Source organism: Aotus nancymaae, unplaced genomic scaffold, assembly GCF_030222135.1.
Source record: "Aotus nancymaae isolate 86718 unplaced genomic scaffold, 86718_ANA_hifiasm-v0.15.2.pri h1tg000092l, whole genome shotgun sequence".
Classification (NCBI taxonomy): Eukaryota; Metazoa; Chordata; class Mammalia; order Primates; family Aotidae; genus Aotus; species Aotus nancymaae.
In genome coordinates this window covers 7913444-7931294 of record NW_026988507.1, presented here as the reverse complement: position 1 = coordinate 7931294, position 17851 = coordinate 7913444, and the positions used below count along the sequence as shown (strand labels likewise).

The window sequence follows — 17851 nt, the reverse complement described above, 5'->3', positions numbered from 1 at the left end:
AGAGAAAGCCAGGCCTCTTCTTCCCCAAAAAGAAGTTGTTAGAAGTCAAGTTGTTACTTGACTCTAACAGACAAACCTCTCTCCTCTCTATTTCCTGAAACCTGCTTTCACAGGAGGTTTTCCAAAGATGGCCTTGGATGAGCTGTATGGTTGAAGGAATGTACAGCTGTGTACAGATACTGGGAGTAGGGATAAAAGAGAGGAGGTATAACAAATAAAGCATTTGGGGACATAAGAGTTCATTAAGCTCATTCAGAGAAGTGTCTGCTAAACAGAAAGGGGGACCAGAGATACACACACAGAGAGATGCCTGCATACCCACATGCCTATACACATATGCATGCCGATGCACACACCTATACATACAACACTGCCTGCACACACACACGCACACACAGAAATGTAGGGGAAGAGCTCTTTGGAAAAAGCAGCTCAAAGTGGGATGAATTCCTCAGACCCCTGTCCACCTCATCTTCTTATCCGGAAAAAAATCGAGCAGTGTTCCTCAAATTTTAATGTGTGTGTAAATAACCTAAAGATCCTGTTAAAATGCAGGTTCTGATTCAGTAAGTCCTCAGTGGGGCCTGAGATTGGACATTTCTAACAAGCTCCCAGATGATACTAATGCCACTGGTCTATGGACCAACTTTGATAGCAAAATCCTACAGAACAACACATCTCCACATGGTCTATATTATAACTGAAAAACAAAGTTCTCTGGGAAAATAAGACTGACAGCTGCTCAATTAAATAAGCCAAAACAAACTGTTGGACTGGAGGACTTCTCAGAGACTAACTTAGAGGACCAGGATGAGGTAAGAACGGTCATAAGAAGGCCCTCAAATGGGGAAAAGTCTTCTTTTTCCCCATTCTTCCAATGAGAGATACCTCAAAGTTCACTTTTAAATGCTAACATCTAGGCAAAAACACAGAGTGGAAACACAACATTTTAGAAGTAGCTAAATTCTGCTGGAATGATAATATGAAGATAATCATTACTATCTTCCTCCTTATACTTCTTTAAATCTTTAATGTATACATGATACTTTTATAATCATAAAAATTATCTTAAGGAAAAAATAAAACTCTAACCCCCACACCCAGATTCTTTGCATTACCATTTAGAACAATTACTTTATTCAGACTTATGTAAAACATAAAAGATTTTCTAGTAAAGGAAGAACAGTTGGTGAGGCAAATAAAGAAAATGAAGCAATCATAACATTTTAGAAGGTAGGCCAGAAATAAGTATTAGTGAAGAGACTTTGGGCTCTGGGGAGACAAAAGATAAATTGCAAAAATGGATGGAACAAAGAGGAAAGAAGACCAAAATCACTTTGCCTACTCTGCAAATGAGCCTCGAGCTTCACCTGTCGAGCAACTACCTCCCTGGCATAAAAATCATCTACTTGCTGCTGTTCTGGGTTGACTGTCCCTAGTATATTCTATAAAAGTAAAGCATAATATTGTGCAAAGGAACCCTGATCAAAGTATAAAACATATAAAGATGAAATGGTTTAATTCATATGTCTAAAAAATGTCAGGGGGCTATACAAACTTTATATCATGTACACACAACCAGTCATTCACACATTCACATATAATCAACGTGATTATATTACTATCAGTGATTCTTAATATTTGCATCACAAATAAGAGAGAAATAACATTTACTGGTATTTCTCCTGAGAAACACTATGATATCTTGATCTTGACTTAAGTGTAAATAACAATAAAAAAGAAAAGAAACACTATAATATCAAAGAAGTGAAGATATACAGCAAAATAACAGTTGTTATAAAAGACATAAAAATGAAGTTTGTTAACATTTGTACTTCAAAAGTATCAGTAAATACAGGAAAAAAGACAGTCATTTTATTCTTTATTTACCACACTATTAGCCTAGATTTTTTACATTTTAATTCTTGTTTTTAAGTTCTTATATTATTCATAATTAGTAGGTCTAATGTTAGAAACTGTCAAGAGATATACCACTAGATCTAGGTATAGGGAAAATTGTAACAAGAAATCTTTTAAGTTACTTGCTAGCAAATTTAAATGCTACCACAGCAAGGGACTGGAAGCTGGGCATGGTGGCTCACACTTGTAATCTCAATACTTTGGGAGGCTGAGGCAGGAGAGCTGCTTGAGGCAATGTTTGAGGCCAGGCTGGCCAACATAGTGAGACCTCATCTCTACAAAAAATTTTTTAATTAGCTGGGTGTGATGGAGCATGCCTATAGATAGTCCTAACTACTTGGGAGGCTGAGTCAGGAAGACTGCTTGAGCCCAGGAGTTTGAAGCTACAGTAAGCTATGATCACACCACTGCACTCCAGCCTGGGTGACAGAGCAAGACTCTGCCTCTTAAAAAAAAATTTTTTTAAGGGATTGGAAATTCAGATTTCTAAACATCGCACTAGTCAACTATTGACCCAAGTCACAATATTTCCAGCCTGTTTTTTTTTTTTACCTATCAAGAGGATATGAGGCTAGAGCCATGAGTTCCAACAAATAAAAAAGACCTCACCCAGCAGATTGCTAAATATTACTAGTTCCCCAAGTTCCACAATTAAGAATCCTCCAAACTTAGCTAAAAATCTCAACAAAAAGGTTTTGCAAATAATAGTGTGTTCAACCCATTTCAAAAGTTTAATACAAGCCTCTCTACTCCAAACCTCTCAATATCTTCCCTCTGATGACTCTCTTATCTGTCTACGATTAAGGTTTCAAATAATAAAAACTTGTCTGGCTCAGGAAATGACTAAACACTCTAGAGACACTTGAAAGGTTCCTTTTACCTCTATAATTCTCAGTAATTCTATAATTTCCCACAATAAACAATATTACAGAATGAAGTACATACAGACTCTTTTAAAACATGATCATAAATCACAGCTCATTTAACAAAAGGTACAGTTTTTAGCAACCATGAAAACCAATAAACAAAACTCTGTAGGTGTTCAACAAACATCTGTTAAGTAATTATTACAAGCTATAAAGAATTAAGGAAAACATACCTTAAAGAAAAAAACACTAAGGTTTCACTAAATCCTTGCATGAAAACTTGATATTCCACAGAATGTTAATCTTTCTGCCAAGTATCTTGACCCTATATCTAACCTTGAAGGAAAGGAATAAGCAAAAAACCTTTCATTCAACTAGGATAGTTTTATAAACCCATTTATTAAAGACAAAGGAGTAAAAAGATCAACCAGTAATCAAACAACCCAGGTTTCAACCTAGACTCTAACATTAATTCTTTGACTAGCAGACCATCTTCCTCACCAGCCATATAGGTGTGGTTTGATGAGCAAAGAGAAGGATATATAGGAAAGCACTCTGAACACAGTAAAGCACTACACAAGTGTGTTTACATAAAAGGACAGGATTGTTAAATTTATACATACTCAATACTTGAAAAATCATCCCAGAAACCATCTATTTTGTAAATAAAATAATTTTATACTAGTGTTACATTATTAAGTTTAGTGTCTGTTTCTTAAGTTACCTTATTGGCTATGTTGGCAATGATAGCCAGCATGATATTCAGGTTTTTTTCATTTTCTTTCAAAAGCATTGTTGAGAAGATTAAATGACACACAGTAAGTGTTCAGTAAATAGTGGCCATTACTGTTAAGGAATAAATGATAGCTTATCTTTTATGGCTGCCAAATTCGTTGGTTTTTTTGTTGTTGTTGTTGTTACTTCTGGTAGTTTCTGGTGTTGGAAATTCAGTAAAAGTTGTATTTTTGATTATCTGTCACTTGTGCAATGCTTTACTGTGTTCAGAATGTTTTCCGATATACACTTCCATTTGCTTATCAAACCACCCTATGCAACTGGTGAGGAAGGTAGAAATCCAGTCACAGTTACAAAGGCATGATTTATAATGTCATTGGCAAGAAAAAAAAAAAAGAAATACAGTCACAAAATGAATATTAGCACCTAGATTGAAACCTGGGTTGTTTGAAACAGGTTTATAAAACTATCATAGTTGGGTGAAAGGTTTCTTTGCCTATTCTTCCTTCCCTCAAGGTTACATATAGGGCCAGCATACTATGTAGGAAGTTTCAGTCTACTAAATTTTTCCACTGATTATATAACTATCATCTTAAAAACAGTAGTTTTTTTTAAAAAATACATATATATACATATATACACAAACAAAAAAAATAAGGAGAAGGCTTTACCCAACAATAAAGTGGCAGCTGATTCAAATAACATAATTTGGCTGAAATTTCTTAGGGAAGAAGGTAATCAATCAAACTGAAAACTGGCCATGATGCTAAAGCACATTTTACCAAAAGTGCTTTATTTATATTTACGTATGTATTTGTACAGATGGGGGTCTCGCTATGTTGCCCAGGCTAGTCTTAAAGGCTCAAGCAATCCTCCTGCCTCCACCTCCCCAAAGTGCTGGGATTACAGGTGTGAGCCACCTCACTCAGCCAAAAGTGCTTTATTAATAATGGCCACAAGCAGCCATAAAAAAGAATGAGTTCGTGTCCTTTGCAGGGACATGGATGAAGCTGGAAACCATCATTCTCAGCAAACTAACATAGGAACAGAAAACCAAACACCACATGTTCTCACCCATAAGTGGGAGCTGAACAATGAGAACACATGGACACAGGGAGGGGAACATCACACACTGGGGCTTGTTGAAGGGTGGGGCAGCAAGGGGAGGAAGAGCATTAGGCCAAACATCTAATGCATGTGGGGCTTAAAACCTAGATGATGTTTGCAATCAAAACCATGACTAAAACTAAAAAAAATAAATAAAAATAAAAACCTAGATGATGGGTTGATAGGTACAGCAAACCACCATGACACATGTATTCCTATGTAACAAACCTGTACATTCTGCACATGTATCCCAGAACTTAAAGTAAAATAAAATACAAAGTTTTTAAAAGGCCACAACAATAATTGATTTCATATAAGCATAGTCTTCTCCAAAAACTAGAACTATGTTGGAAAACCCATTCTCAACCCCTTGTATTTTACTCACTAGCAATTATTACCTTCTGTGCTAGAATTCAAACCCTTAAAGGCTAGTATTGGGTCTCATCCACAATTCAGTAGTCCTAGCATAATTCATTGCATATGATATGTTCCCAATAAGCATGTATTTATAATATATTTTAGTTTCTGATAGGCTCTTGATGTCAACTACCTTAACTTTTTCATTAAACAAAAAACTAACAATTTAGGTGAGGAATGCAATGTATTTCCTTTTATACGCTTTTTAAGTTCTGGAATACATGTGCAGAACATGCAGGTTTGTTACACAGGCATACACATGCCATGGAGGTCTGCTGCACCCATCAACCCATCATCTACATTAGGTATTTCTCCTAATGGTATCCCTCCCCAAGCCCCCAATCCCCGACAGGCCCCCATGTGTGATGTTTCCCCTCCCTGTGTCCATGTGCTCTCATTGTTCAACACCCACTTATGAGTGAGAACATGGGGTGTTCAGCTTTCTGTTCCTGTAGTAGTTTGCTGAGAATGATGGTTTCCAGCTTCATCCGTGTCCCTGCAAAGGACATGAACTCATCCTTTTTTATGGCTGCATAGTATTCCATAGTGTGATGGGCATTTGGGTCGACTCCAAGTCTTTGCTATTGTGAACAGTGCTGCAATAAACGCACATGTGCATGTGCCTTTATAGTAGAATGATTTACAATCCTTTGAGTATACACACAGTAATGGGATTGCTGGGGCAAATGGTATTTCTGGTTTCAGACTGAGGAATCGCCACACTGTCTTCCACAATGACTGAACTAATTTACACTCCCACCAACAGTGTAAAAGCGTTCCTAGGGCCAGGTATGGTGGCTCACGCCTATAATCCCAGCACTTTGGGAGGCCGAGGCAGGTGGATCACGAGGTCAAGAGATCGAGACCATCCTGATCAACAAGGTGAAATCCTGTCTCTACTAAAAAATACAAAAATTAGCTGGGCATGGTGGCGCACACCTGTAGTCCCAGCTACTCAGGAGGCTGAGGCAGGAGAACTGCTTGAACCCAGGAGGCAGAGGTTGCGGTGAGCCGATATCGCGCCATTGCACTCCAGCCTGGGTAACAAGAGTGAAAACTCCGTCTCAAAAACAAACAAACAAACAAACAAACAAAAAGTGAAATAGAAACCTATTTCTACATATCCCCTCCACCATCTGTTTCCTGACTTTTTAATGACTGCCAATCTAACTGGCACGAGATGGTATCTGATCACGTTTTCATTTGCATTTCTCTAATGACCAGTGATGATGAGCTTTTTTTCGTATCTTTGTTGGCTGCATAAATGTCTTCTTCTAAGAAGTATCTGTTCATATCCTTTGCCTACTTTTTGATGGGATTATTTTTTTCTTATAAATTTGTTTCTGTCCTTTGTAGATTCTAGATATTAGCCCTTTGTCAGGTGAACAGATTGCAGAAATGTTCTCCCATTCTGTAGGTTGCCTGTTCACTCTAATGATAGTTTCTTTTGTTGTGCAGAAGCTCTTCAGTTTAATTAGATCCCATCTGTCTATTTTGGCTTTTGTTGCCATTGCTTTTGGTGTTTTCGTCATGAAGTCTTTGCCCATGCCTATGTCCTGAATGGTATGGCCTAGGTTTTCTTCTAGGGTTTTTACGGCTTTAGGTCTTATGTTTAAGACTTTAATCCATCTTGAGTTAATTTTTGTATAAAGGGGTTCAGTTTCAGTTTTCTGCATATGGCTAGCTAGTTTTCCCAACAACATTTATTAAAGAGGGAATCCTCTCCTCATTGCTTGTTTTTGTCAGGTTTGTCAAAGATCAGATGGCTATAGATGTGTGGCGTTATTTCTGAGGTCTCTGTTCTGTTCCATTTGTCTACATCTCTGTTTTGGTACCAGCACCGTGCTGCTTTGGTTACTGCAGTCTTGTAGTATAGTTTGAAGTCAGGAAGCATGATGCCTCCAGCTTTGTTCCTTTTTCTTAGGATAGTCTTGGCTATATGGGCTCTTATCTGGTTCCATAAGAAATTTGAAGTTTTTTGTTTTTTTTTTATGAGACAGAGTCTTGCCATGTTGCCAGCCACCAGGCTGGAGTGCAGTGACACAATGTTGGCTCACTGCAACCTCCACCTCCCAGGTTCAACCAATTTTCCTGCCTCAGCCTCTCAAGTAGCTGGGACTACAGATGTGTGCCACCATATCCAGCTAATTTTTGTATTTTTCAGTAGAGACAGGGTTTCACCATGTTGGCCAGGATGGTCTCGATTTCTTGACCTTGTGATCAGCCCACCTTGGCCTCCCAAAGTGCTGGGATTAGAGGCATGAGCCACCACACCTGGCCTGAAGTAGTTTTTTCTAATTCTGTGAAGAATGTCAATGGTAGCTTGACGGGGGTAGCACTGAATCTATACATTACTTTGGGCAGTATTGCCATTTTTACGATATTGATTCTTCCTACCCATGAGCATGGAATGTTCTTCCATTTATTTGTGGCCTCTCTCATTTTCTTGAGAAGTAGTCTGAAGTTCTCCTTGAAGAGATCCTTCACATCCCTTGTAAGCTGTATTCCTAGGTATTTTATTCTCTTTGTAGCAATGGAATACAATATATTTCCTAATACGCTGTACACTTTCATGACTTCAATGGTTTACTTTAGTCAAGAATACTTCATTTTTAGCTATATTACCTAAATTTCAATAATCTGAAAAATGAGACCTAAGTGGCCGCAAATGAGATAACAATAATATACAACTTTCCAAAGCTGTTCCTTAACAATGCTAAGGTGTTCATGTACAATATCATCCTTGAAATACTGCTAAAACATTTGGGTGTGGTGGCTCATGACTGTAATACCAACATTTTGGAGGCCAAGGTGAGAAGACTGCTTGGGCCCAGGAGTTCAAGACCAGACTGAGCAACACAGGGCGACACCCCCGTCTACTAAAAGTTTTAAAATTAGCCAGACGTGGTGGCACGCTCCTGTAGTCCTAGCTACTTGGGAGGCTTACGTGGGAGGACCACTTGAGCCTGGGAGGTTGAGGCTGCAGTAAGCTATATCCACACCACTGCACTCCACCCCAGACAACAGAGTGAAACCCTGTCTCAGAAAATAATAAATAATGCCAAAATGATTTATACCTACAACTTAAGACTTGACAAAATAGTCTGATAGTATTTTTACAAACATAGTGTTTAAAATTATTGGAAAAGCAATGTCAGGTGTCAAAGAGCAATAGTTAAATTTGAAGGAACATTAATTAAAAACACTGAAATATCTGTAATACTTCAGGTATTTTATTAGCTTCTGGAAATACCAAAGTGAATAAGACAATCTCTGCCCTGTAGGGCAGATAAGTATCTAGACAACTATACTACAATACAGTGATTCGCTAGGAATAATTACATATACATACAGTCATGCATCATTTAATGACGGGAATATGTTCTGAAAAATGCATTATTAGGTAATTTCATCATGGGAACATCAGAGAATGTACTTATACAAACCTAGATGGTACAGCCTACTACATACCTAGGCGATATGATACAGCCTATTGCTCCTAGGCTACAAACCTATACAACATGTTACTACATTGAATGTTGCAGGTAATTGTAACACCATGGTATTTGTATCTAAACATAACTAAATATAGAAAAAGTAGAGTAAAAATACAGTATTATCATTTTATGAGACTGTATATGTGGTCCCCCACTGACCAAAATGTCATTATGGAGCGTATGACTGACTGTACATACATAGAATCAATATGATACCAAGGGGTGGAGGGACAGTAATCCTAGAGGGCTTCTTTGAAAACTACCATATGATAAAAATGCTTCAGTGCTGATGCAGTACAGGATCAGGATAAGCAGCAGAAAATTAAGCTAGGAAGGTAGTTTAGGGATCGATTATTATTATAGCTTTGAACACTATACTCAGGATTTCAGCTTTTATTCAGCAGCCACTAAAGAGGACTCATTTTTTTTTAAAATATACAGGGACCAACATAATCAGATAATCAGATAGGTTTCCAAAAAGATAATGAAGATAATGTTAGTAGCATTCCAAAGGAGAGACCAATTTGTCCAATAGTTCATGAGAGAAACGATATTGGCTTCTGAACTATAACTACATAAACTGGAAAAGGGACAGATTTAAGAGATGATCCAGAGAAAGGACATGAAGGACGACTACAAATTAGACTCGAAGTTGAGACAATGATGGTTTTTAGCTGAGGGTCCAGAAAGGAGTTTATGCCACATACAAAGTAAAGAATATACAGGTGCCAGGTTTGGGGAGGCAGGAATTGGTTTCAGAGATACATATGGTAATCTATGAAAAAGAAGTGTTAGAGGCATCAAGGAAGGAGAGTTTCAATTAAAGAAGGAAAAAACGGCCAACAACATCAAATACTTTGGAGGCGACACTAAAAGATGAGTGAGATTAAACAAGTTAAACAAGTAGGATACTAGTTATCAGGCCTCACACTGTAAAGGAAATAAAAAGAATGCCTGCTGAAGTAAATCCATTGCATGTAGAAACCCAAGCCAATAAACTCTAGACCAGCAGTTCACAAACTTTTTGGTCTCAGGATCCTTTATACTCTTAAAATTTAAAAAAATTAAAAAAAAAATTTTTTTGTTTGCTTTCTTAATGTTGGTCATATATTGATGTTTACTATATTAGAAATAAAAACTGATTAAAAACCTAAATATATTGAATAGTTCATCTAAAAACAAATACATCACATGAGAAATGACATATTTTTGTTTTAAAAAACATTATTTTCCAAAACAAAGATATTTTATATGAAGAGTGGCACTGTATGTTTTTGCAAACCTCTAACATCTGGCTTAATAGAAGACATCTGGATTGTCACATCTGTCTCAGCATTCAATTTGTTGCAATACATTGTTTTGGTCCAAAAATATTAAGAAAACCTGGACTCTCACAGATATATAGTTGAAGAGACGTAAGTAGTTCAATAGCATTTTCAGATAATTATAGATGTTCTTCTTTGATACTACATCAAAACACAGTTGTTTCTCAAAGGTTAGCTGCAATGTAAAATCTGAAACCACATCAATGAAGTTTTCAGTGTTCCCTTAAAATCCATTGGTATTTTGTACTTGGAATGAATTATCCATGGCGGTTTTGTAAAATCATTTATCGGTAACTAGGAACCATTTCTTTGCTGAGTTATGCGTTATCTTCCAAATGTTGACACATTTCATGGCAAAATATCAGAAATTATATTCATTGATAGCACCACTAATCTTCTCAGAAAAGTATTTATTATACACAGAAGCTCTAAAGCTCATTGTTGCTACAAATTTTCAAAAATTCTATTTTTCACTTGAATGATTATCACTAGCAACATATACTATCAAGTGCTTTCCTTGAAGTGATATATTTCTTGAATATATTCATTTTTAAGAAAATATATGCTAAATAGCCAAGTCTGAATAACTGTAGTTTGTCAGGTAGTCTTCCAAGTAAAAATGATATTCTATGGAAAAAAAACTAGTTCTGCTTGCAAAACAAACTACACATGTGCTTTCCCTTAACCACTATACTTAAGTATACAGTAGAAGTCCTTTATGTGTAGTTCCCATTTTGTCAGACAATATTTAAAAATGCATGAGATGTAATAAAATTAGTAAATTTTACTGCTTCATCAAGGATACTCTTAATTCAAACTGGCATTATTCTTACTGCATGCATGTACATGGTGGTGAATATCACAATGAAGATAGCAATTTGGTGCCACCACTTTGATTCATGATAAGGTGCTGGCAGTTTTACCCACCATTGCCTCTGCATCATCACAGTGAAAAAGGCAAATAACATCTTCAAATTATTATAAAAACAGTTTGAATCTCACAGACTAACTAAAAAGATCTCAGGGACTCTCAGTGTCACTTAGACTACATTTTGAAAACCATTCTGATATCCAGACTATTCAAACACTAATTACTTGCAAAATTTACCCATAAACAATTAACTAGCGTGAGTCCTCTAACATAAAGGGAGGACAAAGACAATTAAGTAATAAACTTTCTAGAATAAGAACTCTCTGAACAACTAAATGGTTGCTAGAAAGGCTCCTCAGATAGACAGGAGGCGGCTCAGGAACCGTGCATTTCATTAAAAAGGACTTATGTAGATGGTCCTCAATTCTTTTCTCCCATTCCTACACCAAAAGTCTAGGAGAATCAGTGCCAAACCTCAAATTTGAAGACAGACAGCAAGTACGGCAAGACAACAATACTGAAAAGAGTTTTATCAGATGACAGTTGGTTTAAGCTTCTTTCAGAATGTGGATTTTATAGTTCACTTGTTACAGAAGCTGAAATAACTCATTCTTTTTACCTAATGATAATACTGTTTTCAGTTACATACAATATACTTTTTAATGAAGAAGTTTCACCTCTTCAGCCTACACGTAAGGAAAGATCTACTAATACCAAACCTCACATATAGCGCTTGGTACAGTCCAAAGTGGTTTTGACTTGCAAAACCGTAAAATTCTAAAGAAACAAACAAAAAAAATGCATTTTACTCACCACTGTATGTCCAGTACCCAATTCAGCCCTTATATAAGACGCTCAATAAACATTTGCTGAATGCTGAATATTGAAATGGTTGACACGAAAGTTACCAAACTCATACCAGTATAACACCTAGCACTCTTTCTACTATGTAAAATCTTTTTCACAGCTCTCTAAAATAACACCTATGAGAAACCTCAAGGACTGTTACAATATACTCTAAGAAAATGTAACATTACCTGTTATATTTGAAAGCCTGGTATGAACTAGGTATTGTTTAATAGGTTCTCATTTAGACCACAGTTTAAAACCCAAACCAACGGTTCTACCATTTTTATTTCTAAATATTTGCTATCTGAATTAAGCGATAAAGTAACTCTTTATTCCTAGGTGAAGTAGCAATAAGATACTAGTCTTAATTTAATCATCATACATTGATCATCACCCTCATACAGACTATTTTTAATATTTAATATCTCGTTTTCTCTGATGATTCACAATGTTTTTGGTTTTGGTTTTGGTTTTCTTGAGACAGGGTCTCACTCTGCTGCCCAGGCTGGAGTGCAGCAGTGTGATCACAGCTCACTGCAACCTAGAACTCCAGGGCTCAAGGGATCCTCCCACTTCAGCCTCCTGAGTAGCTGAGACAACAGGCACGCACCACCACATCCAGCTTTTTTTTTTTTTTTTTTAGTAGAGACGAGGTCTCACCGTGTTGCCCAGGTTGGTCTCAAATTCCTGGCCTTAAGAAATTCTCCTGTCTCAGCCTCCCAAAGTGCTGGGCTCACAGGTATGAGCCACTGGGTCCAGCCAAGAATGACCCTTAATTTCCTAAAGTTTCTTGTGTTTATATCTGAGACATTTCTTGCCTTTTAAGAAACTTCAGATACAAAGACTGTGTAGCATCTTGAAAATAATTTGTCACCATGGCATTTTTTTTCCTTTAAAAATTTTCCTATCAGTTTGACATTTACTGTTTCTCACACAAAAGCACAATGTAAAAAATTTTGGAGTGAGTGGTTGAAAAATTACCTGTTGGGTATAATGTTCACTATTTGAGTAATGGGTACACTAGAAAGCCAATCTCACTAGTCTGCAATATACCCAAGTAACAAACATGCACATGCACCCTAGAATCTAAAAATTAAAAATTGAGGAATTGAAGCTACAACAAATCAAGTTTTATTTTGAAATACATGCTATGAATGTAACTTTATCCTACAGAAAGACATGACCTACCATGGATAGATCCAAAAAAAAATGAGCTTCTATTGCAATAAGAAGAATTTGAACTTAATATTCTTTAAAGAAAAAAAAGTATACTGTCAATAAAGACTTAAAGTCTTTATCGGGGGGCCAGCATGGCGGCTCACATCTATAATCCGAACTCTTTGGGAGGTCAAGGTGGGAGGATTGCCTGAGCTCAGCAGTTTGAGACTAGCCTAGGCAACATAGAGAAATCCACCATCTCTGCAAAAATGTAAGAAAATTAGCCACACATGGTGGTGTGCATCTGTAGTTCCAGCTACTCAGGAGGCTGAGGTGGGAGGATCCCTTGAGCCTCGGATTCAAGGTACAACGAGCCTGGATGGTGCCACAGAACTCAGCCTGGGCAACAGAATGAGATCCTACCACAAAAAAGAAGAAAGGAAGGGGAAAAAAAAGATGTAAAGGTAGAACAAGGACTCAGTCTTCTCTGCAGGTTTAAACAGAAAAACGTTTTTCAAATGTCTAGAATGACTTAGATTTGGCCTCGTATTTGACAATGAGGCAGAATCATTTCAAAGGTCAGGATTCAAATCCCATCTGTGGGTCACACAAACAAATGATTAGCAAACTGCATCCTTCTGCTCTGCAGCTATCCAGTCCCAGCTTTAGTACTTGCCAACCTTACTCTGGAAATTACCCTAACTGTTAATTAACATGTCAATTATGGAGAATTATTCCTTCCAACTACTGAAACTTTTGCTTCTCAGTAGCGTTCTGCAGTCCTTTAATATTGTTTTTCTAACATGACCAGAGAGGAAAAATATTAATATTCTGTGATGCAATCAATATCTTCTCTATTAACAATACTCTGTTCCACTGTTCTATAAACATGGATTCCACCCTGAATTTCAGAAACCACTAGGAAAATAACAGATAACAGAGAAATAGAGCTCTTAAGTTTAACTTAGAGCCAAAATCAAAAGAGAAGAGACAATTCAGAGAGAGGAAGGAAGAAGCTGAGAGGGTCGTAGTGTAGAACACTTACTTTCAGGAACACAGTGTCCCTTAGATTTCTGGTGAGTTGCCCAGAGCCTCTTCAGTTTCAATCCAAATGACAATGCTTCTCTGAGTCCTCCTCAAGTTATGTTTCCACCACTAAAAATTGGATCTACAAGAGCTCAGATGTACCGGTAAAAAAAAAAAAGTCAGGGGCCCCCATGTGGGCCTCAAGCCTCTTAAACTAGGCCCACTTCTCTGTCCTGGGCCAACTCCCCTGCGTACTATATTCCTTCTTCTTCCAGGTGCCAGGTATTCGGCCTGTTTCTTCTCTTCTGAGCTGCCACCACCTACTCTATTTCTCAGGGTTCCTCTAACCCCAAGACTGGCTGTGGAGTAGGACACCAGCTTCCCCCCTTCCTTGCTGTCCCTGCAAATAAACATATAGGCTCTTCTAGTTTCAGTATTTTTCTAATGGCTACAAGAAAATAGAAGAGGGAACAACAAAAAGCAATAATATATAGTACCAGAGATTAAGATTATAATAGTCTCCACTTTAAGGTTCCTGCCTCCAAGAAACAAATTTTCTAAAAATTGCTTATTGAGCATTTTAAAAAGCCCAAAGTACTAACATAGACATACAAATATACTCTAAACCAACTCCAACCTTACAGTCATGAAGATGCGGTTTTTCAAAATACTTAAATCACAAATCACGGGTCCAAAAATAGTAACCACAATCATCTTAGCAAATACCTTTTTTCTTTTTGGAGTGTTCTTTTGTAATTTCTTAAATTTAGCATATGTTTGAAAGTTTGCTTTTTGAATATGAAAAATGTACAAAATATTTTACTCACTGTGGGAATATACAAAAAGCAAATAATTTACAAAAAGCAAGCATGTCAAAAGCAACGAACTTCACTAAGAAAATTTTCAAATACGTTGTCAACTATTCCTGTCTCTAAATTTTAAATTTAATAAAATTCTGTAAACAGTGTTTTAAAAAATCAAGATACCTCATTTTTTAGAAAACTAACGTCTACCGAATATTTTTATATGTCAATATTATATATGCCCTCTTTTTTAAAGCAACAGTAAGACAGATTAATATGCTTATTGTTATAGTTTCTAATGGACTTTATATCTTCTCTAAATATTAAGTAATATTAAGTATCTTCTCTAAATATTAAGTAATAAATCACAGGATTATATTTAATTCAAAAGGTACCTTCCTATAAAAATCAAGGAGCTCAATAACTAAGTGCTGACGGATTAAGAATGCCGCTGACTGAATTTCCTGATTTTCTTTATCCACTTGATTCAAAGTCATTTTTTAAAAGACAGAGTTATTATACTGCAAGCTTACAATAAAATGAAGTCTGAAAATAGAGATCTTTTCATCTCATTTGTCTAAGAGACTGCCATTTAAAAGATATACAGATACTTTCAGTAAAAATCTGTTCCTGTGACTGGGCTCATCTCCAACTACTTATTTATAAAATATTAGAGAACTGGAATAAAAAACACTAAATAAAACCTTGATCTGACCCTTCCAGACGTCTATATAGATAAAAAAAGTTTAATATATTGTGTATTCTGCAATGAGATAATTTCTTTTTTGAGGAATGAAATTAAATTATATCCTTTGCTCCTAAAAGAGGATTTTATGGGTTTTCCTTGATCCCTACACAATGCAGCCAACATATTTATACCCGGAGTGGGGAGAGGGGCATTACACCTAGCGATACGAATTAAATCGCAGTAGCTAATGCCTCCCTTAAATAATTTATTCTCTCTTGGCAGCAAAAAACGTTACAGCCTCTTCAATTATCCCTCACCGCAAACCATCGCCTGGGTCTCGATCAATGTGACCCAGTTCCTATCGCCGCCACCACCTCCGTCTCGCCTCCTCCCGCAGGGTCTGCGATTGTCATGGGAGGGGGCGGCAGCCGCAGGGGCGTCCTCTGGTCGCCACCCCGCCGGGCCGGCGGCACGCGGGGCAGGCCCGGGACTCACCGAGTGGAGGTGCCCTTCCGCACATCGCACATCATGCACTTGAAGGCCTCCGCGCTGTTCCGGAAGGTGCAGACGCTACAGTCCCAGTAACCCTCATCCGAGGACGGCTTCGGCTGCCGCTTTGGCCTGCAGGACACAACCCGGACACGACGCGGCGCGGGGTCACCAACAGGCCGCGCCAGGCGCCCGGGCTCCGCAGCCGCCCCCGCCCCCCGCCCCCCGCCCCAATTCCGCGACCCTGGCCCCGCGGGCCCCCGGCGCGCCGCGCCCCGGCTCGGCGGGGGAAGGGAGTCAGGAAGAGGCAGGGCGCGAGCGCGGCCGCAGTCTCCGCCGCCGCCACAGCCTCTCCGGGCTGCCGCTCCAGCCGCTGCCGCCATCGCGGCTCCATTGTGGGGCGGCCGGCGCCGGCCCCCTCACGCGGCAGCACTCGCACAGCAGCGGCGCCGCCCCCGTGCTCGCCCCGGTGCCCAGGCGGCGAGCGAGGCGGCCACCCGAAGCCCTGCGCCAGGGCCCTGCTGCCCGCACAGTCCGGGCCCCGGGGCCCGGGCGCTGTTACCTGGTGGGGCTCTTCTTATCTCCCATGGCTTGGCTATCAACTCACGCCGAGAGTCGCCGCCGCGGCCGCTCTGTTTGTCAATAAGGAGGATAATAAGCCGGGCGGAAGCGGGCGGGGGAGGAGGGAGGGGGCGGGGAAGGCCGCACCGCCGCGCTCGGGAGCCGCCGCCGGATCCCACGCAGCCTCCAGCTGTCGGGGAAACTCCTGCCTGAGCGCACGTGACCCACGCCCGCCAACCAGCGGCCGCGCCGGAGACTTCAAACGCGGCCAGCGCGGCCCAGCACCCGCGGCGAGTTCGCGGGCGAGAGGTGCGGGGGTGGCCGCAGGCGCCGCCTCTTCGCGCTGTTTCCCCACCGCCCCCTCGGCATCCCGGGCTGCCAGGGACTGCTGCGCGCTCCAGAGCCCCCCTGAAAAGGAAAACGTCTGCCCCACCGGCTGGCAGGGTATGCTCCGTCATTCCGTGCGAAACTTGGTCCAAGGTGGGGCCGGTCGGCGTTCGGAGGCCTGTCAAGGGCTAGATGGAAGTGCCAGCCGGGGGTCTCCAGATAGAACGACTTTCCTGGCCTCCGCCGTCCTCGGCTACTCCGCCTGCGGGATACCAGGGGGAAGGCGGGAACCAACACGCAGCGCCATTGCTAGATGCCTTAAAGCACTGTCTGGTTTATGCACACAGTTGATCTAACAAGTGAGGATTGTCACCCCTAACTTAGAGGAATCGAAACCTAGACTCAAGAGAGGTTAGGTGACTTCCTCTAGGCTACATAGTTAAAAAATTACAAAACTAGGAGTCTAACTCTGCTTTAATTTCAAACGCGCCCTTTTGGCCTCACAGGCCTCTGCAGTAGCTGCTTTTAAAAGAAACCGGTACATACTCATAAGGCCTTTTTAAATATAAGGAATTTGCATGTGCCTTCAACGATGTCTGCTAACAAAAGAACACTTTCCCAGGTCTCTTTACCGCAACATGCGAAAGGTACTCATACTCCAGATGTAGCAACAGCTATCTAACTGGTCTCCGAAGCTCCACTTCCACCTCCCCAATCTATTAAGTAATCCACAACCAGATTAATAATAAAATGCTGTTAATACTATGCCACAATTCTCATCAAGAACTAACGACTCCTACACTCCTTAGCCTGGCATTCAAAGGCTTCACACATTTTCCCTACCTCTGCAACCCTCTCCCATAAGAAAAGCTACCGCTTGACAAAAGACTGCAGATGAAACTCATTCTTTCTTTTACCAGAACCCTTCCTTCATGCACATGGGTTTCTTCTGCATAAAGTATATCCCTCTTTAACTGTTCTGTTTCCATATTTCTAGGTTTATATCAAGTCCGAATTCATGTAAAATGATAATTTTATAGCTAAACTGCAAAGAAAATAGTGCAGTCAGAAGTCCAGGGTTCTCAGCCTGCTTCCCCTGTTTCTTAGCTTATAGACCTTGGAAGTATTGTTTAATTTCTGTAATTTTCAACTCTTTCATATTCTGAATGGCACATATATGAAGTTGTGCGATTAATAATAAAGTAACATTTT

At 39.5% G+C, this 17851-nt stretch overlaps 1 protein-coding gene across 5 annotated transcripts in view; it reads right to left on the bottom strand.

The window, feature by feature from the left end:
- The window catches only part of YAF2 (YY1 associated factor 2), an 81277-nt gene extending 64865 nt beyond the window's left edge, over nt 1–16412 (bottom strand). For 3 of the 5 annotated variants that reach the window (XR_001109478.3, XR_010339948.1, XR_010339949.1), the window contains exons 1-3: nt 16314–16412; nt 15758–15883; nt 13791–14171 (exon numbers count right to left, since the gene is read on the bottom strand). Coding sequence is in view for 2 of the 5 variants with exons in the window: in XM_064369816.1 (XP_064225886.1) it covers nt 15758–15883; nt 16314–16339 (152 nt within the window). In the remaining 3 variants the exon portion in view is untranslated. The remainder of the gene's footprint in view (nt 1–13790; nt 14172–15757; nt 15884–16313) is intronic. The other 2 variants (XM_064369816.1, XM_012465634.3) reach the window with 2 other exon arrangements.
- Between the last annotated feature and the right edge of the window lie 1439 nt (nt 16413–17851).